This window comes from Asterias amurensis, chromosome 10 (assembly GCF_032118995.1).
Source record: "Asterias amurensis chromosome 10, ASM3211899v1".
NCBI classification, from domain to species: Eukaryota; Metazoa; Echinodermata; class Asteroidea; order Forcipulatida; family Asteriidae; genus Asterias; species Asterias amurensis.
Window position 1 is genome coordinate 7,367,446 of NC_092657.1, and position 16,114 is coordinate 7,383,559.

General features: G+C 38.2%; 1 protein-coding gene across 2 annotated transcripts; it reads right to left on the reverse strand.

Annotated features, from left to right (window-relative positions):
* Positions 1–1,275: 1,275 nt before the first annotated feature.
* LOC139942521 (ubiquitin-conjugating enzyme E2 T-like) lies at positions 1,276–16,064 on the reverse strand. 2 transcript variants are annotated; one of them, XM_071939339.1, is made up of 7 exons: positions 15,902–16,064; positions 13,252–13,373; positions 12,137–12,206; positions 6,669–6,774; positions 4,930–5,028; positions 2,357–2,440; positions 1,276–1,485 (listed from the first exon to the last, which is right to left on the reverse strand). In XM_071939339.1, exons 2-7 carry the CDS (start codon positions 13,367–13,369, stop codon positions 1,276–1,278), a joined length of 687 nt encoding a protein of 228 aa, XP_071795440.1. In that variant the 5' UTR covers positions 13,370–13,373; positions 15,902–16,064. The 2 variants fall into 2 exon arrangements, with proteins under 2 accessions (XP_071795440.1, XP_071795439.1); XM_071939338.1 differs by lacking the exons at positions 13,252–13,373; positions 15,902–16,064 and adding an exon at positions 13,026–13,231.
* Positions 16,065–16,114: the final 50 nt, after the last annotated feature.

A 16,114-nucleotide genomic window follows, 5' to 3' on the forward strand; every position in this document is an offset into this window, starting at 1 on the left:
CCCCTTCTCTTTTCCATAAGTGCACTGGGTTCTTTTACATGCAGTACACAACACATGGGACCAACGGCTTAACGTCCCATCCAAAAGACAAAGCAATGGTTAAGTGTCTTGCTTAAAGGCAGTGGACACTTGGTAATTACTCAAAATAGTTATTAGCATGAAACATTTCTTGGTGACGAGTAATGGGGAGAGGTTGATGGTATAAAACATTGTGAGAAACGGCTCCCTCTGAAGTGCCACAGTTTTCGAGAAAGAAGTAATTTTCCACAAATTTGATTTTGAGACCTCAGATTTAGAACTTGAGGTCTTGAAATCAACCATCTGAAAGCACACAACTTCGTGTGACAAGGGTGTTTTTTTCTTTCATCATTGTCTCGCAAGTTCGATGACCGATTGAGCTCAAATTTTCACAGGTTTGTTATTTTGTGCATATTTTGAGACACACCAATTGTGAAAGCTAGTCTTTGACAATTACCAATAGTGTCCACTGCCTTTAAGGACACGAGTGTCACAGCTGGGGATTCGAACCCATACTCTGCTGATCAGAAACACCAGAGTTTGAATTTGGTGCTCTTAACCGCTCAGCCATGACACTTCCACAATTAGGTGAAAACCTTTGAAATTTGCCCCCATCATAATAATGTGTTAAAGGGATTGTATACATTTGGTTATTCGAGCCCAATGTTTGTCCACGCAGGAAGAATAATCTGCAAATGGGATACACAATCTGTGAAGCATTACCACTGTTTAAAATTTTAGGGGAATAAAAAGTGGTATCTTTTCCATAATCGCAGATTTTTAATATTTTGTATTATGCACCTAGCCAGACACACAAGGCCTGAAGGCCACTTCAAGGTGTGGGCTACAATTGTTTTTTGTCCAGAGGCCGTTGCCACCTACTCCTAGGGCTGACACAGCATTACCCCTTTTAAAGTCCATACGGATGCACATTGTAGGCTTGGGTATCATCAGTCCGAAGCCTGGCCGGTAGAGCAGAAAGCACTACCTCCCCAATTTTATGTAGCTAGTGTCACGACCGGGATCCGAACCCACACCCTGCTGATCAAACACCAGTGCTTGAATCCGGTGCTCTTAACTGCTCGGCCATGACACTGCCAGTACTTCAAAGTGAATGGTTTTCTCACAATGCATTGTACTACCAACGCTGCTGTCCTTACCAAGTAAGCTTTTATTACCATTGATTTTAAGAGTCGCTACCAAATGTTAACAAGTGTACAGGCTCTGTCGTGATATAATACTACATTGACCTGACACTCAGGGATTATCTGCTCTGAGTTTCTTAGTATCCATGGAATCATCGAGACACTGAGAGGATTTCCTCTTAGCAAGTTTGTCTGGTAACGAGATACTCTCATCAGATGAGGATTCTGATTGGTCACTGTCATCATCTGAAGAAGATTCTGATTGGTCGCCCTCATTTGACTGATGTTCAGCAGATGAAGCATTCTGACGTGCACTACAAGCCTGCAGTAACGAATGAAAAGCATCAAAACACAATCAGTTCTTTAAACAATATTATAATAACCAGTTTTTATATAGCGTTTTTCCAACCCGCAGGGCTTCTCAAAGCAATTTCCACATTATTACTCCTGGTCACTGGGCCTTAAATCATTCCTTAAACCATCTCAGCTCCCTGGGGAGTATACAGCCTGTGCGCAATATGCGCTACTCGGCTAAATCAATCACAAGAACCATCTCTGCCCTCACAAGTACCCATTTACCCCTGGGTGGAGAGAGGCAATTACATGTATACATGTAGTTAAGTGTCTTGCTCAGGGACACAAGTGTCACGACCGGGATTCGAACCCACACTCTGCTGAAAAGAAACACCAAAGCTTGAGTTCGGTGCTCTTATCAGCTCAGCAACGACACCCTACATGGTGACACCACACACTGCATACATGTATCTTCAGAAGTTTTTGCATTTTTTAGGTTTGCTTGAGAAATGGCTCACTTGCAAAATGGAATCATGTCAACTTGAAGATCGAGGGGTAACTTTATTTTTACATAAAACCAAGTTCTGAGATCTTTCCTTCATATCAAAGATTGATACAAACATGTTCACTTCCATGACTGCCATATTTGTAAAATGGAACAACTGACATTTTCAACCATTGATTTGTGAACACTGTGTCTGATGGGAGTCGCAAAAAGGTCACTTGTTTGTAACCAAGTAAGTTTTTAAGCTAACACTTATTCTGAGTACATTGTAATTACCAACAGTGTCCAGTGCTGTTAAGTTGGCGTGTGAAAGGGCAGCGTATACTGTATTAGCAAACTGTATACCGCAGAAACACCTTTTCAACTTGATTAATAAATAAACTAGTGTACTTACTGAGCTTTGTTGTGATGCATGTTTCAGTGTATGTTCCTTAGCTTTCTGCTCAAACAGGGCACGGTTTGTCTTGAATTCAGCAGACTACAAGAAACAAAACACACTCAAGTCACATTTTGCATACTTTATCAATCAAAGTGTCAATACAGATTGACCAATAACTGAAGTGGAAGTTGTGGATTTTAATGTACATTAAGGTTCTACTACAATGATAGCTCTGGAATATTGAAACACATGTTCTTCTGATTGACTGGCAATAAGGTACGTAACTAGTGTACAACTATTCCCCCGAGGGACTTTGAGTGGCCAGAAGAGGCGAGGAAATAGGTCCCTCTTCTGGTCACTCACAGGCCCGAGGGACAATAGACGGACACTAAGTACCGAATTATACCTGTCAATAATGTACCAGTATGTGTTTTATAACACACCACAGTCTTTAATAAGGGAATCAATGTGTGGTGAAGAGGTTTTCAACTTGTGGTTTAATCCCAACGAGGCCTGGTTCTTGATAATTTTATCGAGGCGGAAGTCGAGGTAAATTATCTAGAACCAGGCCTCGGCGGGTTTAAACCACTAGTTGAAAACCGATTTAACACACTTTGATTCCCATTCATAAATACCTTTTTGGTAAAAAAACATCAACACTTTGGGTCAAAAAGTAAAATAAATGCAAAAATTATAATTGTTCAATGATTTCTTTCCACACAACACCCTCATGGTAAGGCCCTCCGCCGCCCTCGGGTAAACACTTCTTTATTATAGGGGAATGCTGTGCGCGTATCGCGTGATGTGGAACTGTCCCGGCCGTTGCTCTCGACCAATAGGAATGAAGAAACTGTCTTATTATCACAGGTGCAAGCTCGCGTGTCACGCCCATGTTTCAAAACTTTTTACTGGTAATAAACAAAGGTTTATACACACCCAAGTGACGTGCTCTCCACCAATACTGAATAGGAATAGCGAAACTGTCTGAGGTATTTATGAATGTGAAATAACAACAGAAATCTGGAAAAAAAAGGAAATTTTGTAGTTGCTGTTCACGGTTCACGTCAAGAGAGGGCCCTGTAACCAGGCACTATTTACAAAGACTAGTGCCTGGCGGGCACTATTCCTGCAAAACACGCGAGCCCGATCACTAGACTATAGTTCACCCCATGTGTCAATGTTTCAGCTGACCAGATTACAGAACAAGCAAGAGGTGTATTTAACATCTTTTATGTCACAACTCTTGCTTGTTCTGGTTGGCTGAAACACGTTCACATGGGTGAACTAATAATAGTCTAGTGCATGAGATTTGCGCCACCCTGAGATAGCTACATGTATATGCATGGCAATATGTCATGCGCTAGTTATCACGCGCGCATGTCTGCTGGAAATAGTTCTCGGAGCAGGCAATAGGCTTAAATAGTTTTTGACTGGTTACAGGGCCCTCTCATGATGTGAACTGTGAACAACAGCTAAAAAACTGAATCCGGGGAATTGGAGTAAAACAAGTAGGAAAAACCCTGACAAAAGTTATTTTCTTAGTGTGTTATAGAACACAAACATGTAAGGACTGGCATTATTCAGTTATTAGTTATACGCCCATTTCCCCTCGGTCGCTTTTGTTCAGTCAAAGTCCCTGGGGAGAGGGGGGGGGAAGATGTGCAATATTGACCTCATTGCCAATCCATATCAAACACTGAACATGAATGTATTTACAATGGGGTAGTACATGTTAATATAACTGCAGAAAGACCTGGGTTCATGTACAGACAAGACAAACGGTTTTATTTACACCAAATATTGTTATGCCTGGGGTTAGTGTGTTTTTTACCTGGGAAATTTAAAGGCAGTGGACGCTATTGGTAATTACTCAAAATATTTATCATCATAAAACCTTTCTTGATTACGAGTAATGGGGAGAGATTGATAGCATAAAACATTGTGAGAAACAGCTCCCTCTAAAGTGACGTAGATTTCGAGAATAATTAAATTAAGCATCAGAAAGCACACAATTTCGTGTGACAATGGTGTTTTTTTCTTTCATTATTATCTCGCAACTTCGACGACCGATTGAGCTCAAATTTTCACAGGTTTGTTATGTTATGCATATTTGTTGAGATACACCAAGTGAGAAGACTGGTCTTTGACAATTGCCAATAGTGTCCACTGTCTTTAAACGTAAATTAATATTTTCAAATACAGTTTTACAAAATAGATGTACAGTGAAGTAATACAAAAATGGTAACAAGTGCTGATGGAGGAGTAATTAGTGTAGAGATTTCATAAATGGAAATATGCATTAGGGATAAAGAACAACTATTTTTTGTTTACCCATAGGCCTAGACACCGATCAGGATGATGTGTGTTCACTGTATACTCAGTACTTTCCAGAGCTCTATAAAAACATCACTATGCATATATACTCGGAAGGGCTATGAACCCACGGCCTTTGTACATCTAGAGCAGTGTCACCAAATAGACTATCAAGATTGCCCAGAAGCTATAGAGGCAGTTCAAATGCTATGTTTTAGCATCAGGTACTGCAACGATTCTTTGGAGAGATGTATTGAAAATAAAATGGAACTTACAATATCTGCCATGAGTGGATCATCAGCATTAGGCTGTGACATTAATAGCCGTATAGATGTCAACAACGTAGCAATACTCAGACTAGGCTTCCATCCACCCTGCCAAGGAAAACAACACAAAGTTAGGTAATAATAATTGCAGTTGTTTTGCTCATCTTTAGGTTTACATGTAATTTATAAAGAATATTGCACGTACCACTGTAATATAATCAAAAGTATCTTTAAAATGATCTTGTAAATGTTTACAATGGGTTGATGTCAAACAAACACTGCTGAAACACACAACAGGCAAAATAGTGATTACTTCTATAACACAGTGTTGCTCACATGTGTGTGGATGTACATAAACAACAATCTGATTGTTTTACACACGATTAGTGGCATTGGTTGTAAAATAAATTATTTAATTTACAAAGTAAAATAAGATATGTAAAACTAAGTGCAAAAGTGGTGACAGAATCTGTTTGTGATTTGAAAAAAAAATTCCCAAAAAAACTGACGGGGATTTTTTTTTTTTTTCAGGCAGTGACTCCATAATCCAAGTAATTAACAGAAATATATGTACTGTACATGTAGCCTAGTCTTTGCATAAGCCTAATATTTCATATTTTGCAATAGTCAATATTCCTAGAGGTTTCCATGCAGTGCCGTGAAATAGCTTAAATATAACATCAGAAATACGTGCAACATTCAAGTAAGGAAAGGGAGCGTCTCAAAGGTCGGAACGGCTATATGCCCGTGGGAGCGATCCGTGGGAACTATACATGTTCTCAGTGGGAACAGCGCATTTGCTTCGCGGACCGGTAGCGAGTTCCCAGTCAGTGATCCTGTGGGAACAAAGAAAGCATACTGTATTCCCACGAGAAGATTCGCAACTGGGTTTTGTTGTTTCCACCCGTTTGTGGTTTCATGTCAGTCTATTGTACACCGAACTCTTGTTAGTGCTTGTCGAGATCAATCATCAACAACACTGTAGAGGTAATTTTTTGTTTCATTTGAAAACTAAGTATAATTTAACATCGATATATCATGGCAAAACGATAAAAGCGGAACTAGGCCTAAAATAAACTTAAATACATTTTGCAATAGCATTCGTGGACAATCTAGGACCTCTATCGCATGCAAAATAATTTTGTTAAAATACAAATCAACATTACAACACATTGCAGATATACTAAATCAGCGAATCGGGAGAAACAGATTTTTATAATAATTAATACATAGCCTAACAATTTGACAGTTTTGGAAATAAAAATGTCATGAAAGTACAAAGAAAGACAACGTTTTTTCAGTGATCTCATTCTGTATATAATTGATAAATTAATAGGCTTTAATTAACTGCTCTTCCTCGACCTTGTGCTGATTCGTGATTTGGTTACCTGCTGCGTGCTTGACGGAGCGATCCACAGGAACATTCCTACAACAGAGTATGCCTGTGTATTCCCAGCGGAACGTTCCGCTGAGCATACTGCAATAATTCCCACGGACCATTTGCGTGTTCCCAGAGGATTGTTGCTGTATGCCCACTGGAACGAGGTTATATTCCCAGCGGAACGTTCCAACCATTCCAACTTTTGAGGCGCTCCCTAGGTTACTTGAGAGGGAAAATTCCTGGTCTGTTTGTACTGGACTTAGAACGGTGAAGTTACCCATTTGCTCGGTTAGTTCACCCAAAGTAACTCCATGAAGCGAACATGACTTATGTAACTGGGTCTACCATAGATGTAGAGTTTACTTACTGTAGGTGGCATCTTGAGTAGATCTAGACAGATCCTACCAGCTGTGTCTATGTTGGGATGATAAATAGGAGTCAGGAACCAGACTTTAGGTGGCTCCATTGGGTAACTGCAATATAAGAAGAATAGGAATTTATAATGTGCACTGCTCCAGATAACAGAAGAATAGGGATTTATAATGTGCACTGCTCTAGATGACAGAAGAATAGGGATTTATAATGTGCGCTGCTCCAGAAAACAGAAGAATAGGGATTTATAATGTGCACTGCTCTAGATAACAGAAGAATAGGGATTTATAATGTGCACTGCTCTAGATAACAGAAGAATAGGGATTTATAATGTGCACTGCTCCAGATAACAGAAGAATAGGGATTTATAATGTGCACTGCTCTAGATGACAGAAGAATAGGGATTTATAATGTGCGCTGCTCCAGAAAACAGAAGAATAGGGATTTATAATGTGCACTGCTCTAGATAACAGAAGAATAGGGATTTATAATGTGCACTGCTCTAGATAACAGAATAATAGGGATTTATAATGTGCACTGCTCCAGATAACAGAAGAATAGGGATTTATAATGTGCACTGCTCCAGATAACAGAAGAATAGGGATTTACAAATGTATAATGTGCACTGCTCTAGATAACAGAAGAATAGGGATTTATAATGTGCACTGCTCTAGATAACAGAAGAATAGGGATTTATAATGTGCACTGCTCTAGATAACAGAAGAATAGGGATTTATAATGTGCACTGCTCCAGATAACAGAAGAATAGGGATTTATAATGTGCACTGCTCTAGATAACAGAAGAATAGGGATTTATAATGTGCACTGCTCTAGATAACAGAAGAATAGGGATTTATAATGTGCACTGCTCTAGATGACAGAAGAATAGGGATTTATAATGTGCACTGCTCTAGATGACAGAAGAATAGGGATTTATAATGTGCACTGCTCTAGATAACAGAAGAATAGGGATTTATAATGTGCACTGCTCTAGATAACTGAAGAATAGGGATTTATAATGTGCACTGCTCCAGATAACAGAAGAATAGGGATTTATAATGTGCACTGCTCTAGATAACAGAAGAATAGGGATTTATAATGTGCACTGCTCTAGATAACAGAAGAATAGGGATTTATAATGTGCACTGCTCTAGATAACAGAAGAATAGGGATTTATAATGTGCACTGCTCTAGATGACAGAAGAATAGGGATTTATAATGTGCACTGCTCCAGAAAACAGAAGAATAGGGATTTATAATGTGCACTGCTCCAGAAAACAGAAGAATAGGGATTTATAATGTGCACTGCTCTAGATAACAGAAGAATAGGGATTTATAATGTGCACTGCTCTAGATAACAGAAGAATAGGGATTTATAATGTGCACTGATCTAGATAACAGAAGAATAGGGATTTATAATGTGCACTGCTCTAGATAACAGAAGAATAGGGATTTATAATGTGCACTGCTCTAGATAACAGAAGAATAGGGATTTATAATGTGCACTGCTCCAGATAACGGAAGAATAGGGATTTATAATGTGCACTGCTCTAGATAACAGAAGAATAGGGATTTATAATGTGCACTGCTCTAGATAACAGAAGAATAGGGATTTATAATGTGCACTGCTCCAGATAACAGAAGAATAGGGATTTATAATGTGCACTGCTCTAGATAACAGAAGAATAGGGATTTATAATGTGCACTGCTCTAGATAACAGAAGAATAGGGATTTATAATGTGCACTGCTCTAGATAACAGAAGAATAGGGATTTATAATGTGCACTGCTCCAGATAACAGAAGAATAGGGATTTATAATGTGCACTGCTCTAGATAACAGAAGAATAGGGATTTATAATGTGCACTGCTCTAGATAACAGAAGAATAGGGATTTATAATGTGCACTGCTCTAGATAACAGAAGAATAGGGATTTATAATGTGCACTGCTCTAGATGACAGAAGAATAGGGATTTATAATGTGCACTGCTCCAGATAACGGAAGAATAGGGATTTATAATGTGCACTGCTCCAGATAACAGAAGAATAGGGATTTATAATGTGCACTGCTCTAGATAACAGAAGAATAGGGATTTATAATGTGCACTGCTCCAGATAACGGAAGAATAGGGATTTATAATGTGCACTGCTCTAGATAACAGAAGAATAGGGATTTATAATGTGCACTGCTCCAGATAACGGAAGAATAGGGATTTATAATGTGCACTGCTCTAGATAACAGAAGAATAGGGATTTATAATGTGCACTGCTCTAGATAACAGAAGAATAGGGATTTATAATGTGCACTGCTCCAGATAACAGAAGAATAGGGATTTATAATGTGCACTGCTCTAGATAACAGAAGAATAGGGATTTATAATGTGCACTGCTCTAGATAACAGAAGAATAGGGATTTATAATGTGCACTGCTCTAGATAACAGAAGAATAGGGATTTATAATGTGCACTGCTCTAGATGACAGAAGAATAGGGATTTATAATGTGCACTGCTCCAGAAAACAGAAGAATAGGGATTTATAATGTGCACTGCTCTAGATAACAGAAGAATAGGGATTTATAATGTGCACTGCTCTAGATGACAGAAGAATAGGGATTTATAATGTGCACTGCTCTAGATGACAGAAGAATAGGGATTTATAATGTGCACTGCTCTAGATAACAGAAGAATAGGGATTTATAATGTGCACTGCTCTAGATAACTGAAGAATAGGGATTTATAATGTTCACTGCTCCAGATAACAGAAGAATAGGGATTTATAATGTGCACTGCTCTAGATAACAGAAGAATAGGGATTTATAATGTGCACTGCTCTAGATAACAGAAGAATAGGGATTTATAATGTGCACTGCTCTAGATAACAGAAGAATAGGGATTTATAATGTGCACTGCTCTAGATGACAGAAGAATAGGGATTTATAATGTGCACTGCTCCAGAAAACAGAAGAATAGGGATTTATAATGTGCACTGCTCCAGAAAACAGAAGAATAGGGATTTATAATGTGCACTGCTCTAGATAACAGAAGAATAGGGATTTATAATGTGCACTGCTCTAGATAACAGAAGAATAGGGATTTATAATGTGCACTGCTCTAGATAACAGAAGAATAGGGATTTATAATGTGCACTGCTCTAGATAACAGAAGAATAGGGATTTATAATGTGCACTGCTCTAGATAACAGAAGAATAGGGATTTATAATGTGCACTGCTCCAGATAACGGAAGAATAGAGATTTATAATGTGCACTGCTCTAGATAACAGAAGAATAGGGATTTATAATGTGCACTGCTCTAGATAACAGAAGAATAGGGATTTATAATGTGCACTGCTCCAGATAACAGAAGAATAGGGATTTATAATGTGCACTGCTCTAGATAACAGAAGAATAGGGATTTATAATGTGCACTGCTCTAGATAACAGAAGAATAGGGATTTATAATGTGCACTGCTCTAGATAACAGAAGAATAGGGATTTATAATGTGCACTGCTCCAGATAACAGAAGAATAGGGATTTATAATGTGCACTGCTCTAGATGACAGAAGAATAGGGATTTATAATGTGCACTGCTCTAGATAACAGAAGAATAGGGATTTATAATGTGCACTGCTCTAGATAACAGAAGAATAGGGATTTATAATGTGCACTGCTCTAGATGACAGAAGAATAGGGATTTATAATGTGCACTGCTCCAGATAACGGAAGAATAGGGATTTATAATGTGCACTGCTCCAGATAACAGAAGAATAGGGATTTATAATGTGCACTGCTCTAGATAACAGAAGAATAGGGATTTATAATGTGCACTGCTCCAGATAACGGAAGAATAGGGATTTATAATGTGCACTGCTCTAGATAACAGAAGAATAGGGATTTATAATGTGCACTGCTCCAGATAACGGAAGAATAGGGATTTATAATGTGCACTGCTCTAGATAACAGAAGAATAGGGATTTATAATGTGCACTGCTCTAGATAACAGAAGAATAGGGATTTATAATGTGCACTGCTCCAGATAACAGAAGAATAGGGATTTATAATGTGCACTGCTCTAGATAACAGAAGAATAGGGATTTATAATGTGCACTGCTCTAGATAACAGAAGAATAGGGATTTATAATGTGCACTGCTCTAGATAACAGAAGAATAGGGATTTATAATGTGCACTGCTCCAGATAACAGAAGAATAGGGATTTATAATGTGCACTGCTCTAGATAACAGAAGAATAGGGATTTATAATGTGCACTGCTCTAGATAACAGAAGAATAGGGATTTATAATGTGCACTGCTCTAGATAACAGAAGAATAGGGATTTATAATGTGCACTGCTCTAGATGACAGAAGAATAGGGATTTATAATGTGCACTGCTCCAGAAAACAGATCAAGACACCTTCATCAAAAGAAAACACTCAACGAAGTGATAGTGAAGGGTATTATATACTTGTAGGTTAAATTAAATCTAATTTAAGTCTTTGTGAACAAGTGCGACTTTAGTTACCTCTTGAAGTTGTGGAGTGAAGATATTTTACAAAAATGTGATGAGGAGCTTCAGGGCAGGAGCAGATTTGCCAAAACCATGGTCTCCATAGCGAATTGTATTTTGTATTTGGATGTACATTCTCAATGCTCTGATTAGAGCCAAACAAGAAGAGAGGAGACAATGGAGAAATTACACTTTAAGATGTGGTAGGAAAACCCCGGAGAATTATTTCAGGGAAAACGCACGAAGTCATGAAGGGACTTACAACCCAATCCACATGGTGCCCCTGATGGGATTTGAACCGTGCCCCAGAGGTGGAAGGTGAGGCAAGACACCACTTCACCACTTGATCTTGATCCTACAACACACATTAAACAATCAATGATTGGATAATATCACATCCAAGGCACTGAATGCATTAATTCAAAGGTAGGCTACGCCAGAGAATAACATTTTTTATTGTATGCATAATGTTGGGATACACCAAGTAAGAATACTGGTCTTAAAGGAACATTACAGAATTTGTAAGAAAAAAAAAAACTGAGAAGTTCACAGATTTACATAAAACTTACATGGCCTAATGATGATGATAGTTGAAAGCACCCCTTGAACTATTTCTGTCTGAAATGTCATATTTGATGAGAAATAAATAATCTAACTTCGCGTTTGAAGTTTATTGCTCAGTGAGCATTTTATTCATTTTTATTTTGGCATCGATGCAAAATTTGTAATCGGTTGTTCACTATTCTCTCATGACCCAGATGACCGGTCGATCTCAAACTTCTACAGGTTGGTCAGTTTATGTATATGGTGGATTACATAAAGGCCTTACACTGCCAGCAACTGTTTTGTTAGCAAAAACCAATTCTGTAATGTTACTTTAATCATTTAACCAAAGGTGTCTTTAACGCAGTTCTGACACGAGATCAATCCTATCATACTGCAAATGCATCAAATCTTACTTGTCAGGAATTTGAACTTCCAGATCAAAAACTCCATCTGAATATGGCGAACTATCAGCTCCAATTATCTCTGCAAGAAATCAACACATTGTTACAGCACTGACAAGAAAAAGACTAAAATGTGTTTGATAAAAGTAAGAGAATGAGAGATTGAAGTCCAGAATGCACTGACAGACTGATATGATTGGTAGGATTGTCTCACACATTTGCGTCCTGTGCTAGTATTATGAAACTAATCGTAAGCTCTAAAAGAGGTTTTTACTCTTAATCCTGAAACAGAACAAATGTAACAAAATGCACCAAAATGGTTAGTTATTGCCATCTTGTGCATTTGACAGTTTTTTTAGATGTCATTCTTGTATTGAATTATATTGAATAGTACCTGAACAACTTATAATTAGGGAATAACAGTGCGAGTACAGTGTGAGTAAATATAAAACATTGTGAGAAACGGCTCCCTCTGAAGTGAAGTAGTTTTCGAGAACAATGTAATGTTCCACAAATTTGATTTTGAGACCTCAGATTTAGAATTTAAGGTCGCGAAATCAAGCATCTATAAGCACACAACTTCGTGAGACAAGGGTGTTTTTTTCTTTCATAGTTATCTCGCAACTTCGACGACCAATTGAGCTGAAATTTTCACAGGTTGGTTGTTTTAGGCATATAATGTTGAGATACACCAAGTAAAGGCCCGGTCACACAGGCCCCGATAACGAGAACGAAAACGATAACGATAAAAATGCACGCCCTCGATTGGTTGAATAAGTGTGGGCGTATTCTGCGGGGAGCAATTCAAACAATCGCGAGCGTGCATTTTTATCGTTCTCGTTTTCGTTCTCGTTATCGGGGCCTGTGTGACCGGGCCTTAAGAAGACTCTTTGACAATTACCATTAGTGTCCAGTGTCTTCAAACAACAGTTAGAAGTCACCACTGCACTTCTGTGCATACTGTTGCAGGGCAAACACCCTTGCTCGATCAGTCCTAACACGAAAAACATGCTTGCACAATGCAACAAAACCCCTTGTTGCATTTTGTTGCATTTGGCAGGATATGTAGAGGGACCCTAATGGTGGTTATGATTGGGGGAGTGGGGAGGGGGGTATTTGTTTATTACGTGCTTGAAGCTGTTGTATAGAATCCTTCTTGATCCCACATGACACTCCAGGAGGTGGGTCAGTCTCAAGCCTACTCAGCTCTTTAGGAATCCTTACAGACATGACAGATCGACGCATCTTTCTATGAAAGAAACAAAGAAACTAATTGAAGTTATTGGGGAACATTGAAAGATTACTTCAATTTTAGTAATTTAGCAATTTTAGTAATTCTCACTGTTTTATATTATCAACAGCTGTCCATTGCTCGTTACCAAGTAAGTTTTTAGCTAAACAATTATTTCAAGTAATTACCAATTTAATGTCCATGCCTTTAAAAATGCCACAAAAACAGTCATTCCTAAATAGCTAATGACAATGTCTGGTAGAAACTAACATAAAATACATTCATTAACTAAATGCAAAACAAAGTGTTTGTCGATGGATAAAGAAAAATATAAGAGATAACCATACATGTGACAATTTGTTCTATAACAAACAATATCAACAGGGAAAACTCTACTTGTGGTACTTGGTACTTAACCGGGCACTTGCCTCTATAATCTTATTAGGCATAATTTTAATAAAGTTATACAAAGAAAAGTGTATCGTCTCCACGAAAGTGAAGGAGACAATAGCGGAACGAACCTCATACTCATATATAGTTCTAGCTTTTTAACCTGCACCTAGTTGTGTTGGATTTTGCAAACTCTTGGTCTCCGCTGTCGTGACGCCACGCTGCACCCATCCCAGTTTAGCAAAATTTGTGCTGCTTGGCAAAGGGTAGCCCCACTTGTGTGGCCAAGGCTAGCTGAATCCTAGCTGAAGGATTCAGCTAGCCTTAGCCAAACAAGTGGGGCTAGGCAAACGGATCACCTCACAAGCTTTGCCTCTTTTGTATGGGTCCCCCACAGTTTCATGAATTTAATGTCAATGCTTATTATTCATTCATAAATACCCAAGACAGTTTCGCTATTCCTATTGGGTGAGAGTGCGTCACGTGGGGGTGTTTAAACCTTTGATAATGACCAGTAAAAAGTGTTCAAACACGGGCTTGACTTGCGAGCTTGCACCTGTGCTTATAAGACAGTTTCTTTATTCCTTTTGGTCGAGGACAGTTGTGCCACATCAAGCAACGCGCACATGAGTTGTTTACCCGAGGGCTTTACCATTTCATAGCTGGAGGGGTGTTGTGTTGAAAGAAATCATTGAAAAATTATCACTTTTGCATTTATGTTACTTTTTGACAAAAAGTGTTGATGGTTTTGAGCGAAAAGGTATTAATGAATGGGAATCAAAGTGTGTTGAGTCGGTTTTCAACTAGTGTAGTGGTTTTAACCCGCCGAGGCCTGGTTCTTGATAATTCACTTTGACTTCATCTCGGTAAAATTATCAAGAACCAGGCCTCGGCGGGTTTAAACCACTAGTTCGTTGAAAACCTCTTCACCACACATTGATTCCCTATTAATCTTATCAAACAACTATTTATTTCTTAATTTCTAACTTACAATTCCTTTGATTTTACATTGATTGTGATTTTGAATGATAAACTGAAACTGAAACTCACAAAAAAACATGACTCAAGACCCTATATCCTGGTGTCATGTGTTTTCAGTAGGACAACAGGAAAATTGTTCACAATCAAAAACTGTAAAAAAAAATTTCAAATCATCTATCCAATTTTTTAATAATAACACTTACACTTCATGGTGTGTTGAAATTTTTAAAGTTTTGGTTTTACGTTGCGAGAGACAGTCCGCCATTAACAGTGCTTATGCATGCACGACATTGGAGCAACGTCATAATGTTTTCACACCTTTCATTGGTTGGTATTTGATTGAATATTCAGAAGCTAGTATGGCGTGCAAAATAAATCAAAAATATTATTCAATTACTACTTAACAAATTTAATACATTTTTGTCCTAAGGCATTTAGGCTACTATATTAGAATCCAGAGATATCATAAATCATTAAAGTAAAACACCCCACCAACCCCCTTGAAACACACACACTTCATAACAATCTGTTTTCCCCCATTTCAGACCAGTAATGTTTGGTTTCAGGAGATAAGAAACCAATCTATGATATTTTCTCTTTATTTATTACGCTTATCAGAATTTATTACAGTATGCAGTAAATTAAAATTTAAAAAAAAAATTGTAATTTTCACTTAAATATTTTAATATTTTCCCCATATTGGCACACCATAGAATCCCAAATAGTAACCACCTCACGTGATCCATCTAGTGACTAAAGCAGAATGAAACTCAATCTAGCAGATAGTAATTTTGTTTTGAACTTTTGAGGTGGGATGATGTTTCTTTGACTCATTTGAATGTTGGTATAATAATGCACTAGTGATTAGTACCAAAAATCATGCAAAAATCAATCATTTTATAAATGTTTGAGCATTTATATAGCCAACGACAGGAAACTTTTTTCTCATCATGATTAAGCCTGATGAAAATACAGATCGTGAGTACACTGCATAGCTTCTGTCACCGGTGCGGCTTGCACAATCTCGCGGTAAACGGGAATCAAAGTTGGGGACCGAAAACATATGAGGGTCGATAACGTATGACGCTACGACCTCCTCTATAGTATTGCTCAAGACGTCAATGCCAAGGGAGTAGGTGCATGAATCCATGATGGAGGAAGGTATAGAAACTTACACAAAGTCCGATTACACTGACAGGCAGAACACCTTTTCTCCACCTTCGTCCGACCGACCACACACTGACCAACTGACCACACACAACTCAACTCCAAAAACGTGTTGTTTACGCGCGCCGCCTCTCTCTCTACTCTCTAGCAGCTAACTGCATTTCTGCTATTTTCTGCACGACTCTCTATAGCACGACCACACACACACAGTAAACAACCGT

Bases quoted from the DNA above. Each gene is read 5' to 3' on its own strand.
- LOC139942521 (XM_071939338.1), bottom strand. From the start codon at position 13,167: ATGCAACAAGGGGTTTTGTTGCATTGTGCAAGCATGTTTTTCGTGTTA. The intron at 2,441-4,929 runs GTAAGTTCCATT...TGTTTCTTGTAG, and splicing joins ATCCACTCATGGCAGATATT to TCTGCTGAATTCAAGACAAA. The intron at 1,486-2,356 runs GTAAGTACACTA...TCGTTACTGCAG, and splicing joins ATGCATCACAACAAAGCTCA to GCTTGTAGTGCACGTCAGAA.